The 13,937-nt window shown below is 41.3% G+C and overlaps 1 protein-coding gene across 6 annotated transcripts in view; it reads left to right on the top strand.

The window, feature by feature from the left end:
* prkd3 (protein kinase D3) overlaps positions 1-13,937 on the top strand; it is a 423,856-nt gene that overhangs the window by 289,033 nt on the left and 120,886 nt on the right. For all 6 annotated transcript variants that reach the window (XM_043695537.1, XM_043695540.1, XM_043695539.1 and 3 more), the window contains one exon: positions 4,455-4,597. In XM_043695537.1, the coding sequence (XP_043551472.1) occupies positions 4,455-4,597 (143 nt within the window). The remainder of the gene's footprint in view (positions 1-4,454; positions 4,598-13,937) is intronic.

Genomic DNA, 13,937 nt, shown 5'->3' with positions numbered 1-13,937 from the left:
GCTGGTCTTTCTGATTTGGACAGACATCGTGCTAATTTTCAAGTTTGTTTTTACCTTAACTTAGCTGTTACTTTTTGCTAAAATTGTGCGAAATTAGATAAACTGGGAATTAATGAGTTCAAGTTTAAAGTTAGTTGAAGACTTAGTTCATCATAGAACATCAGTTTCACTTTCAAGATCTTATGTTGAATCAGAGTCACGTAGCACATAAGAGGCCCTTTGGCCCACCAAGTCTGTACTGACTTATCTACACTAATCCCACCTTCAACACTTAGCTCACAGTCTTGAATATTGTTGCATTTATGACGAGTAATCATTTATGTACTTTCTCAAAGTTGTAAGGTTTCAAGCCGGCTTTTACTACTCTCCCAGGTAATGCATTTTACAATGTGAATTACATTGTTGTAAAACTCTCCATTTGTTGAAAGTTAAAATTTCTATCATTCCAGTTATGAGACTACTGGACAAGCTTGATCTTTATTACAATCTGTCTTGTTAGACCATAATCTTTTAATGAATAGAATATGCAGAAGAACCATGAATAATAAAAAGCGTCAAGATTCTAGGGTTGAATTGAAATACTAAACTAAATCTCTATTTTGCAGAAATATAAACAAAAATGACTAAATAGGTATACTGAACAAGTAAATAATTTTTCTAAACCACTTACACTATATATGCAATTCTGGCATTACTAATTAATATGGTGTGAAAATGACTTAACAGGCACATTACGGGTTAAACATCCCACAGACTGTTCTTCAAATGGTTAATGCCATCAAAACAACTCCCACCCTAGTAGTTGAGAGACTGTGGAACAATATTAAAACTCTGTCTTCCATGCAAGAAATTCGCAGTCCTTCACTTTTGAAGGGCGAACCTTCGAACACTTCAAAGCCTCTCTGACTTGGCCTGCCTCAATGGCTGCTCATGCTTCAGTAGTATAATCTCTTCTTCCTGAACTGAGTTACCCAAAGCTTCCAAGACTGCCCCCAATCATCCAGATACCAGCAGAGTTTCAGCTTTTATTAAACTGCTTGCTCCACAAAGCTGTTGTAGAATTCTTTAAATTCCAACCTTTCTCACTTCCATCAAGCAAATACTGCTTCTTGGCTTCCTGCACTCCATACACAGTTGCACTGAGCTGTCAATGACTTCCAGATCTTCCAGAATTGTTTCCCCACAAAATGGAAACATCATTCTCCGGAACTTCTCCTTCGCCCTCACTGCCTGGAACCTGCAAACAGCAACACTTGTGCTGTTTAGCCACTTCCCCCTGTTTCTGTATTTAGCCAGCTTCAAACTACAACTAACTTCCTCTTTAGCAATTATCTGGATAAGTTGAAAGCAGAGGACCACTTAAGGTCCACTGTTTCCATGATGGCATTGATTGCTCTGAGCTACCTTTAAACTGGCCTTTAGATTATCAACCAAGTTTCGAGCAACAGAGACCTAATGGGCCACTAAACCATTAGGTTTAGTGGCCCTAACCATAGTAGGGATCTCCTCTCTGCTGGGTTGGCGGAATCTGTGGTTGGTGCTTTGCCTGCGCCCATGCCCCAAGTCAACAGCAGCATTTTGACCCTAATTCCCAAAGATTTTTGGACTCTCATTCATTCGGCAATCACCAACACACTTGAGTAAATCCAAACCAAATCTAGAGAGGGAGAGCCAAATATATTTAGAGTTAGAGTTGAATGGCAGAACAGTTCAAGGAAACGATTGGCCTAGGTTGCTATTATTTATGTCCTTACAATCCAAACTAATAGCTGTAATCAAAGTTGTGACTGAGGCTAGTTGGTTTCAGAAGCTCATCCCATGCTGACTACATTATGGGTTTGGATTATTTTCTTCTTGATGAAATGTTTTTTGTGCTTGAATGTTTAGCAACAGCAATATTATTCCCTGTATGAGATCAAGTTTTCAGGAACCTGAGGTGGTGTCAAATGGTGGAGAACTGGGTCTTTTTTTTTAATCTTTGCTGTATGCTGCTCTTGGAAGCAATATCTTGCAGCTTTGCTGTAAATTCTAATGTGTGATGAGTGAACCACATGATGCCCTTGTAACTGCGGAAACCAAGATTTGTTATAGTCATAAAGGGCCTCAACATTTTATAAGCTTGGGTGCACAAGTCTGATGTTCTTTGCTAATATTAGGAGAGATAGGCAGGGTATCATAGAATCATACAGCGTGGAAATGAGCCCTTGGTCCAACTTGCCCGTGTCGACCAGGTTTCCCAAAGTAAACTAGTTCCATTTGCCAAACCTTTCCTATACATGTATCTGTCCAAATGTCTTTTAAATATTGTAACTGTACCTGCATCTACTACTTCCTCAGGCAGTTCAAACCATATACAAGCCACCCTCTGTGTGAAAAAACTTCTCCTCAGGTCCCTTTTAATCTTTCCCCCTCACCTTAAAATTATGCCCTCTAGTTTTGAACACCCCTACCTGAGGGAAAAGACCTTTGCTATTCACCTTACCTATGCCTTTCGTGATTTTATAAGCTTCTGTAAAGTCACCCCTCAACTTGCGCTCCAGGGAAGAACAATCCCACGCTATACAGACAAGGCGGTTAAGAGGGTGTTCGGCACACATGCCTTCATTGCTCAGATCTTTAAGGATGGGAGTTGGGATATTGTATTGAGGTTGTACAGTACATTGGTTGAGCCTCTTCTGGAGTACTCTGTCCAGATCTGTTCGCCCTGTTATAGAAAAGAGATTATTAAACTGGAGAGGGTTCAGAAGTGATTTACTTGGATTTACTAGGAGTGTTTGAATTCTAAGGAGAGGCAGGATAGGCTGGGACTTTTTTCTTTTGGAGCATAGGAGGTTGAGAGGTGTTCTTGTGGAGGATTAGAAAATCATGAAGGGTAGGTGAATCTAGGTGGTGTTTTCCAAGGATGGGGGATTTCAAGATTTAGGGGCATATATTTGAAATGAGAGGAGAAAGATTTAGATTAGACATGAGAGGCAATTTTTTTACAGTGTCTCGAATCAACTTTCAGAGGAGTGGTTGATGTGGGTACAGTTGCGTTTAAAAGTCATTTGGATAAGAACATGAATAAGAAATGTTTGGAGGCACATGGGCCAAGCACAGGCAGGTGGGACGAGTTTAATTTGAAGTTATGGCATTCTTGGACTGGTTGGACCAAAGGATCAATTTCTGCGCTACTCTATCCAGCTTTTTCTTACAACTCAAGCACTCCAATCCTGGTAACATCTTCGTAAATCTCTTCTGCACACCTTCCAATTTAATCATATCCTTCCTGTGTTAGGGTGACCAGAATTGTACAAATTACTCCAAAAGTGCCCTCACCAAGATCTTGTACAGCCACAACATGACATCCCAACTCTTATGCTCAATGCTCTGACCAATTAAGGCAGGCGTGCCAAATGTCATTTTCACTGCCTTGTCTGACTGTTATGCCACTTTAGAGGAACCATATACCTGCACCCCTAGGTCTCTGTGTTTGACAACACTCCCAGAGCCCTACCATTTACTGTGTAATTTCTTCCTTTTATTTGTCTTAACAAAATACAACACATTACATTTGTCTAAATTAAACTCCACTCCTCGGCTCATTGGTCCAGCTGATCAAGAACCTGTTGTACTCTTAGATAACCTCCTTCACTATCAATTCTGGTGTCATCTGCAAACTTACTAACTATGCTTCCTATATTCTCATTCAAATTGTTTATATAAATAACAAACAATAGTGAACCCAACCCTGATCCCTATAGAACACCGCTGGTCACAGGCCTCCAGTCCGAAAAGCAACCATCCTCCTTCACCCTCTTGTCTCCTACCATCAAGCCAATTTTGTATCCACTTAGCTAGCTCTCCCTGGGTCCAAACCAACAGATACCATCCAGAGGTAAAGGCATCAGTTCCATACTGTTAGATATGTCAGTAAAAATGTTTCATAAAATGGTTTAGAAATTGCCAGGCAGTCTGCTGGGTCACATGGGTTCTTTGAAAATGCAACTGAAGTTTTATGCAACTGATGTAAATTCAAAGCTATGTGAAATTGCTTCCTGGATGGTTCCAAATCCTATTGATTCCAAGCATACTGACGCCAGATTGGATATTTGACATCTGTTGCGACATTCAACTCTTGAGTACTTCAGAATACTCACTCTGGACTGATGCAAAAGTGGCTGCACCACGTATGATATGATAGAGCTGCCCAAACTTGCACTTTGTCAGAGCTTCATTGTGATGGGGTTGAGGAATAGTTTCATCTTAGATGCTGCAGCATAATCCCTGATTTCCAAGTTTGGCTTTGGCTTTCATAAGTAAGCTAAGTAATTTATTGTTCTGAAGAAGAGTCACACTGGACTCCATGTTAATTCTGTTTCCCTCTCCATAGCTGCTGCCAGACCTGCTGTTTTTCTCCAACATTTTCTGAATTTACTTTTTTTCCCTAAATATCCATGTCTAATTCTGTTCAGGATGTGGTCTCAACTATCACAAACGATGTGCCTTCAAAATCCCAAATAACTGCAGTGGAGTGAGGAAGAGGCGCCTGTCCAATGTGTCTTTGCCTGGGCTCTCTGTTCCAAGGCCCGCACCATCGGATTCAGTCTCAGAGGAGGTGAGCATTCAATGACATGCCAATAGCATGGGGTTTACTTTGTCAAATTTGTCTAAACATGTGAGAGTTAGTTTATCCAGCCATGTTAAATGCATATTAGAATTGTTTATTTTTTACATCAGATGTGTGCACTTCGAAAAAGAGATATTTTTGCACTGCTCTGAGAACTGTAGTGTAACGTTAAAATTTTATATTCTTTGAAAGAAGCTTTTTCTTTCCAAGCCCAAAGTTTGTCTTGAATTGACTCACTTGTTAAGAGTTTCAAACTACTTTTTTTTGGGGGGAAGAGAGTGGATTTCATGAGAAAATATTTTTTTTAAAAAGTGTGTAGAAGGAAAACTTCCACCAGTGAAGAAAGCCTGGGAGAGGAACTGAGGAAGGGAAGGGTCAGCTGAAGCTTCATCCTTTTGAAATTATAGTTCAAAGATAAGGACAACCATTTCAACTGGAATCCTTTAATTTATCTAAGGTGACAGGAACCAGATTTTGTGCAAGAAGTCAGGGACGGTTTATTGTTTCCATAACCTTTGGAGCATTTCGTACTTGCTTCTGGGATAACCTTTATGTGAGAATGAAGGTTATGATCCCATGCCCTTCCACCAAGAATGTGTAATGTAAGAGTTAATATAACAGATGCTGAAAAGATGCAGTAGGCAAGAGCGTGAATGTTCTGAAGAAAGCAACCCAAGCTTATCCAGTCTTTCTTCACAGCTGAATCACATCTTTACAGCTCCATACCAGGCAATGGTCTAATGAAATTTCTCTGCACCCCCTCCAGATCAATCACATACTTCTTATGGTGTGGTGACCAGAACAGCACACAGTACTCCATCTATGACCGAACCAAAGTTTTGTACAGCTCAAATGTGACCTCCAGGCCCTAATAAGTTATGCTACAACTGTCAAAAGTCAAGCATCTTCTTAACTACCATCTCCACCTCTCCTGCCACTTTCAGGGAGCTGTGGACAAGTATCTCAAGTTCCCTCTCTTCCTCTGATTTTCCTGGTCTCTTGCCATTCATGTGTTCTCAGTTCTTCCAAAGTGCATCCCCTCACACTTATTGGGGTTAAATTCCATCTGCCACTGATCAACCCATTTGACCGATCTGTTTATATCCTCCTAGAGTCTAACACTTCCACACTCAGCTATCCGGTCAGTCTTTGTGTCATTCATAGACTTAATAATCTCTGCCCCTTCTCCCTGTACACATTGTCATCTACATAATTTATGAATATCACAGTATGGGACTCAGGACTGATCCCGATGGTATGTCACTGCATTATGGACTCAGTCACACAAACAACCTTTTACCATCATTCTCTGTCTCCTGTCACTAAGCTAATCTTGGATCCAACTTGCCAAGTTATCCTGGATTTCATGAGTTTTTATCTTTATCAGTTTCCCTTGTGAGACTTTGTTGAAATACATATAAATTATATCAATAGCACTACCCTCATCCAAACATTTGGTCACCTCCTTGAAATGTTCCACAGAGTTGTTAGGCATAATCTTCCTCTGACAAAGCTTTGCTGACTATCCTTCATGAAACCTTGCCCCTCTAAATGGAAATTAATTTTCTCCTTCACTATTTGCTCCAATAGTTTCCCTACTACTGATGTTCGACTCACGGGCCTATAGTTCCCTGGTCTATCTCTTCCATCCTTGCACAGATCTTGCTTAGTATTCTTCTGCAAACTACTCAACCTGCTTCTCTGTCACTACACATCTTAAAACTTAATACATCATTAAATTGTTCCACTGTTGATGAAAAGTTATCAGTCTGAGATATTTAACTCTGTTTCTCTCTTCATAACGCTGCCTGACCTGCCGCGTCTTTCTGTTTTTGTTTTTTATTCCCATCCCCAAACTTGCATCTATTGAAGCATTTAGTTTTTTTTCTTCATGACAGTCTCATTTTCAATAGAAAAATAGTGACTTGTTGCGTGTCCAAGAATGCTGACTATATAATTTAACCTGATAATCCAGTACAATCCAAAGAAATGCACCATTGCAGGGTACTATCTTTCAGGTGAGACATTAAATGATACTTTCCCTGTCCTTCTGTGAGAATGTGAATGAGCTTATGGCATTTCTCAAAGAAAAATGGGATAATTAGCCTTGTGTAAGACCATAACACACACGAACAAAAATTAGACCATTCAGCCCATTGATTCTGCTCTGCCATTCAATCATCGCTGATAAGTCTTTCATCCCCATTCTCCAACCTTCTCCCATAACCCTTGATCCTCAAGCGTCTTGGACATTGTCCTTATTCTTCAGCAAAACAACCATACACAGATTCATCCTGTTAATTACCTCCCTGCTGCTTGTAGGACCTTGCTTTACACTGTGAGGCGCACTGCTGCCTCACAGCGCCAGAGACCCGGGTTCAATTCCCGCCTCAGGCGACTGACTGTGTGGAGTTTGCACGTTCTCCCCGTGTCTGCGTGGGTTTCCTACGGGTGCTCCGGTTTCCTCCCACCATCCAAAGATGTGCAGGGTCAGGTGAATTGGCCATACTAAATTGCCTGTAGTGTTAGGTAAGGGGTAAATGTAGGGGTATGGGTGGGTTTCACTTCGGCGGGTCGGTGTGGACTTGTTGGGCCGAAGGGCCTGTTTCCACACTGTAATCTAATCTAAATCTAAAACTCTGTTGAAAGCCATATTTATGTACATTTACAGGAACAAGCATTTCATTGGCAATACGCTGATTTGAGACATCCCAAGATCATGGAAGGTGCCATATGAATGCAAGTCCTTTTCTTGTTAACTGTTGGAAAAAGTTGTTACTGATCCAAAGCTGATTACTTTTAGGACAGGAACTGCTGTTGTCAAAGTCACAGCTGATATTCTGTGTGATGGTGACAAAGTTAAATTTTCCTCATTCTTCTCAACTAGTCTACAGCATTGACACTATTGACCATATTGTCATCCTCCTATGCGTTTATGCAGGTGAGGAGGACTTCTCTCACCATGGTTCAGTACTTCATTATCTAAATATAATCAGGCAATCATTTGCAATGTCATTTCCTCCTGGTCCCATATTACGGTTTCTGTTATTCCCCAAGCATATATGCTTGCCCCCTTCCTATTTCTCATTTACTGCTGTGCTTTAGAGGCATCATCTGATGAACATTTGGTGTCACATAAAGCTGACATGACCCAGCTCCATTTTACAGCGACCTTTCTTGATTTCTCAGCTGATGCAAATTATCAGACTATTTATTATCACAGGAACACTGGATGAGGAGAAATTTAGAAAGAATATTTTTAAACCTGAAACTGTTGTTTGCAGTCACTATTCCAAATTCCATTCACTAAATGCAGGCTCAAACCCTCATCCTTGGCAACCGTTTGAGATTAAGTTAATCTGTTGCAATCTTTGTGTTACATGTAACCCAAACTTATAGTTATGCTATCTTCAAGACTACATTTTTCCATGTGCCTAACATTGCATCTTATTTTGGTTTCTATTGAAATCAGTAAAATAGGCTATGAAAGGGAAAACTGATCTGATTTTGTCACTTTCTTGCCTGGTGTGTAAGATTGCAATTCCCCACTGCAGAGTTTCTTTATGCATATGCCAACATTATTTAAACCGGGCAGTTTACTTGCCACAGATGGCATTCCCAGCTGCACAGCATCTAATGTATGCCACAGAATATTTTGATGCAGTCTATACTTATCCCTATAAAGCCTTCAATCACATTCCAAACCAGATATTTATCCTGCTCTTTTTTTAGAGGAGTTAATTGACGTAGTATTAATTACGTTTGAGTGTTCCACATATTTACTCATCTATTGGTTTTTTTTTCCCCCCTAATCTCTGTGCTTCACTTGAAACTTTTTAATTTTGGTACTTTTGCCCTTGATGTATGACTCCAATGTAAGTTGGGTAGTACATTTGTATCTGCATTATTCATGACACTTTGATTTATGTCTTTGAAATAGCATTTTTGTGCTTTTTGAAGATATCATCCAGCTTGGGTTTTTTTAAGTCTGTTTTCATTTTTGAAAACTCTGTGACCCAGGACCAATCTTGGAAGTCTACTCGGAAGCCTTTCCAACGTGCTTATCATTTTGGAGATGATGTCGTCAAAATTCCAATAGTAACCTTATTGCAAGTTCTAGAAGAATTCTGATGAGTGATTTGTTGAAGACTTGTATACCTTGAGTCAAACTACAATGATGCATCTTCTAAAGATGTTAATATTCTTTAAGGGCTTTGCTAAATGAAATAATTTGATATTGAAGAGCTTACTTTTCTGTCTCATGACACAAAATCCTAGACTACTCTTTCATAAAGTCATAGAACTGTACAGCATGGAGACAGACCCTTTGGTCCAAATAGTCCATGCTGACCAGATATCTTAATCTAATCTAGTCCCATTTGGCCCATATCCCTCTAAACCCTTTCTATTCATATACTCATGCAGCCTTTTAAATGCTGCAATTATATCAGCTTCCACTACTTCCTCTGGTAGTTCATTTTATACATGCACAACCCTCTGCATGAAAATGTTGCCCCTTAGGTACCTTTTATATTTTTCCCCTCTCACCCTAAACCTATGCCCTCTATTTCTGGACTCCCCCACCCTAGGGAAAAGACTTTGTCTATTTAACCTTTCTATGCCTCACATGATTTTATAAATCTCGATAAGGTCACCCTCAGCCTCCAACCCTCCAAGGAAAACAGCCTCAGCTCTCCATATAGCTCAAATCCTCCAACCCTGGCAACATCCTTGAAAATCTTTTCTGGACCCTTTCAAGTTTCACAACATCCTTCTGATAGGAAGGAGACCAGAATTGCAAACAAAACTTTCCAAAAGTGGCCTAACCAATGTCTTGTACAACTGCAACATGATCTCCCAACTCCTATCTCAATACTTTGAGTAATAAAGGAAAGCATACCAAACTCCTCCTTCACTATCCTATCTACCTGTAACTCTACTTTCAACGAACAATGAACCTGAACTCCAAGGTCTCTTTGTTCAGCATCACTCCCTAGGACCTTACCATTAAGTGTGCAAGTCCTGTTAAGATTTGCTTTCCCAAAATGCAGCACCTCACATTTATCAAAATTAAACTCCATCTGCTGCTTCTCAGCCCATTGGCTCATTTGATCAAGATTCCATGGTACTCTGAGGTGACCGTCTTTGCTGTCCACTACACCTCCACTTTTGGTATTATCTGCAACCTTCCTAACTATATCTCCTATGTTTACATCCAAATCATTTATATACATGATGAAAGTAGTGGACCCAGCATCCATCCTTGTGGCACTCCACTGGTCACAGGCCTCCAGTCTGAAAAGCAACCCTCCACCACCATCCTCTGTCCTCTACCTTCCAGCCACTTTTGTATCCAAATGGCTAGCTCTGCCTGTATTCCATGAGATCTAACCTTGCTAACTCGTCTCCCATGGGGAACCTTGTTGACCGCCTTACTGGTCCATATAGATCACGTCCACCGCTCTGCCCTCATCAATCCTCTTTGTTACTTCTTCAAAAAACTCAATCAAGTTTGTGAGACACTCTTTTCCACACACAAAGCCATGCTGACAATTCCTAATGAGGCCTTGTCTTTCCAGATACATGTACATCCTGTCCCTCAGGATTCCCTCCAACAACATGCCCACCACCAACGTCAGGCTCACTGGTCTATAGTTTCTTGGCTTGTCCTTACCACCTTACCTAAATAGTGGTATCACGTTAGCCTAGACTTCTGGCACCTCACCTATGACTATCGATGATACAAATATCTCCGCAAAGGACCCGACAATCACTTCCCTAGCTTCCCACAGAGTTCGAGGGTACACCTGATCAGGTCCTGGGGATTTATCCACCTTTATGCATTTTAAGGCATCCAGCACCACCACCTCTTTAATATGGACGTTTTTAAAGATGTCGCCATCTATTTCCCCACATTCTATGCTTCCATGTCCTTTTCCACCGTAAACACTGATGCAAAATATTCATTTTGTATCTTCCCCATCTCCTGCAGCTCCACATAGGCTGCCTTGCTGATCTTTGAGCAGGTGAAAGTGGGTACTGCAGATGCTGGAGATAAGACCCAAGATTAGAGTGGTGCTGGAAAAGCACAGCAGGTCAGGCAGCATCCGAGGAGCAGGAAAATCGACGTTTCGGGCAAAAGCCCTTCATCAGGAATGCCTGAAACATCAATTTTCCTGCTCCTCGGATACTGCCTGACTTGCTGACATTTGACGGGGTCCTATTCTCTCTCAAGTTACCCTATTGTGCTTAATGTATTTCTAAAACCTTTTGGATTCTCCTTAACCCTATTTGCCAAAGCTATCTCATGTCCCCTTTTAGTCCTCCTGATTTCCCTCTTAAGTGTACTCCTACTGCCTTTATACTCTTTTAAGGATTCAACTCAATCTCTCCTGTCTTTACAGGAGATGGCAAAAGCAGGGAGGTGTGGTATTACTAGTCAAGGACAGTATTACGGTAGCAGAAAGGACATTTAGAATTCATAATCAACGAGAGAGGAATAAGTTATAGGGATAGTCAACATGGTTTTGTGAAGAGTAGGTTGTGCCTCACAAACCTTAGAGTTCTTTGAGTTGGTGAGCAAACAGGTGGATGAGGGTAAAGTGATTGTGGAAAGAAGACAGAGGGTGGTGGTTGATGGGAAATGTTCATCCTGGAGTTCATTTACTATGGTGTACCGCAAGGATTTGTTTCAGGGCCACTGCTGTTTGTCATTTTTATAAATTACCTAGATGAGGGTGTAGAATGATGGGTTACTAAATTTGTGGATAACAGTAAGGTCAATGGTATTGTGGATAGTGCTGAAGGATGTTGCAGGTTATAGAGGGACATAGTGTGAGGTGATTCACTTTGGAAGGTGCAACAGGAATAAAGAGTACTGGACTAATGATAATATTCTTGGTAATGTAGATGAGCAGAGATATCTCTGTGTCCATGTACATAGATCCCTGAAAGTCGCCTCTCAGGTTGATAGGGTTGTTAAGAAGGTATCCGGTGTGTTCACTTTTATTGGTACAGGGATTGAGTTTCAGAGCCACGAGGTCATGCTGCAGCTGTACAAAACTCCGGTGCGGTCGCACTTGGAGTATTGCGTACAGTTCTAGTCATTGCATTATAGGAGGGAGGTGGAAGCTTTGGAGAGGGTTCAGACGAGAATTACTGAGATGTTGTCTGGTATGGAGGGAAGATCTTATGATGAAAGGCTGAGGGAGTTGAGGCTGTTTTCGTTAGAGAAAAGAAGGTTGGTATGTGACTTAATTGAGACATATAATCAGAGGGTTAGATAGAGTGGACAGTGAGAACTTTTTCCTCGGATGGTGATGACTAGCACAAAAGGACATAGCTTTAAATTGAGGGGTGATAGATGTAGGACAGATGTCAGAGGTAGTCTCTTTACTCAGAGTAGTAAGGGCGTGGAAAGCACTGCCTGCAACAGTAGTAGACTTGTCAATTTTAAGGGCATTTAAATGGTCATTAGATATATGGATGAAAATAGAATAGTATAGGAGAGATGGACTTCAGATGGGTTCTTCAGGCTGGTGCAACATCGAGAGGCGAAGGGCCTGTACTGTGCTGTAACGTTCTATGTTCTATACTTCAACGTCATCCCTGTGCCTAAGAAGGCTCATGCAGCATGTCTCAATGACCCCGCCCAGTGGCCCAAACTTCGATGGTTTTGAAGTGACTTGAAAGGCTGGTCATGGCATTAATCAACTCCAGCCTCCCCACTACTCTTGACCCATTCCAATTTGCTTATTGAACCAACAGATCCACGTCAAGTGCCATATCACTTGCCCTTCACTCCTGCCTAGAACATCTTGACATGACTCATTGACTACAGTTCAGCCTTCAACACTATTATCCCCTCGAGACTGATTACTAAACTTAATGATCTCAGACTAAGCTCCACTCTCTGCAACTGGATCCTCAGTTTCCTGCCCCACAGGCCACAATCAGTGAAGATTGGGGACAATATTTCATCCTCACTAACACTGAACCCCCTAGGGTTGTGTACTCAGCCTCTACTGTACTCACTTTATACCCGTGACTGCGTCGCCTAATGCCATTTACAAGTTTGCTGATGACACCTCCATAGTCGGTCGAATCTCAGATGGCAATGAAACAGACAACAGACAGGAGGTGGAAGACCTGGAACAATGGTGCATTGAGAACAACCTAGCTCTCAATGCTGGCAAAACCAAGGAATTCATTATTGACTTTTGGCGGGATGTTACTCATGTCCCCCTACACTTTAACAGCACAGAGGTGGAACGAGTGGAGAGTGTCAAGCTCCTGGGAGTGGTAATCCACAACATGCTTTCATGGACTGTTCATGTGGATGCGGTGGTTATAAATGCCCAACAACATCTTTCTCAGGCAACTGAGGAAATTTGGCATGACAGCGAATACCCTTGCCAACTTTTATAGGTAGCCATCAAGAGAGACGGTTACAGTGAGTGATGAACTCGGCCCAGACAATCACAAAGGCCAACCTCCCATCTATGGAATCCATCTACCTGGCCCTCTGTCAAGGAAAGGCTGCCAGCATTCTCAAAGATCGATTCTACCCTGGCAATGTTTTTCTACAACATCTACCATCGGGGAGAAGGTACAGAAGCCTGAACACACGCACCGCCCGGTTTTGAAGCAGTTTCTACCATACTGTTGTTAGAATACTGAATGGACTCACAGACTCTTAACATTCGCCTGATCCTGTGTTTTTGTTTTTGCTGCTGTTTACCTATAATTTACTTATCTGTGCTATTTAACTATAGAACTCTGTGATCTGCCTGTATTGCTCGCAAGACAAAGCTTTTCACTGTGCCTCAGTACACGTGGCAATAAATTCAATTTAATACCTGACATATGCTTCCTTCTTTACTTTAACCAAAATCTCAATTTCTCTAGTCATCCAACATTCCCTACATCTACCAGCCTTTTCTTTCACCCTAACCGGAATATACTGTCTCTGGACTTTTGTTATCTCATTTCTGAAGGCATCCCATTTTCCAGCCATCCCTTTACCTGAGAACATCTGCCCCCAGTCAGCTTTTGGAAGTTCTTGACTATTGGTGTCAAAATTAGCCTTCCTCCAATTTAGAACTTCAACTTTTAGTTTCAGTGTATCCTTTTCCAGCACTATTTTAAAATTAATAGAATTATGGTTGCTGGCCCCAAAGTGCTCCTCCACTGACACCTCGGTCACCTGCCCTGCATTATTTACCAAGAGTAGGTCAAGTTTGCACCTTCTCTAGTAGGTACGTGTACATACTGAATCAGAAAATTTTCTTGTACACACTGAACAAATTCCTCTCCATCTAAACCCTTG

This window comes from Chiloscyllium plagiosum, chromosome 9, assembly GCF_004010195.1.
Source record: "Chiloscyllium plagiosum isolate BGI_BamShark_2017 chromosome 9, ASM401019v2, whole genome shotgun sequence".
Taxonomy (NCBI): Eukaryota; Metazoa; Chordata; class Chondrichthyes; order Orectolobiformes; family Hemiscylliidae; genus Chiloscyllium; species Chiloscyllium plagiosum.
Note: the sequence above shows the minus strand (reverse complement) of the source record. Positions and strands in the feature narration are given on the sequence as shown.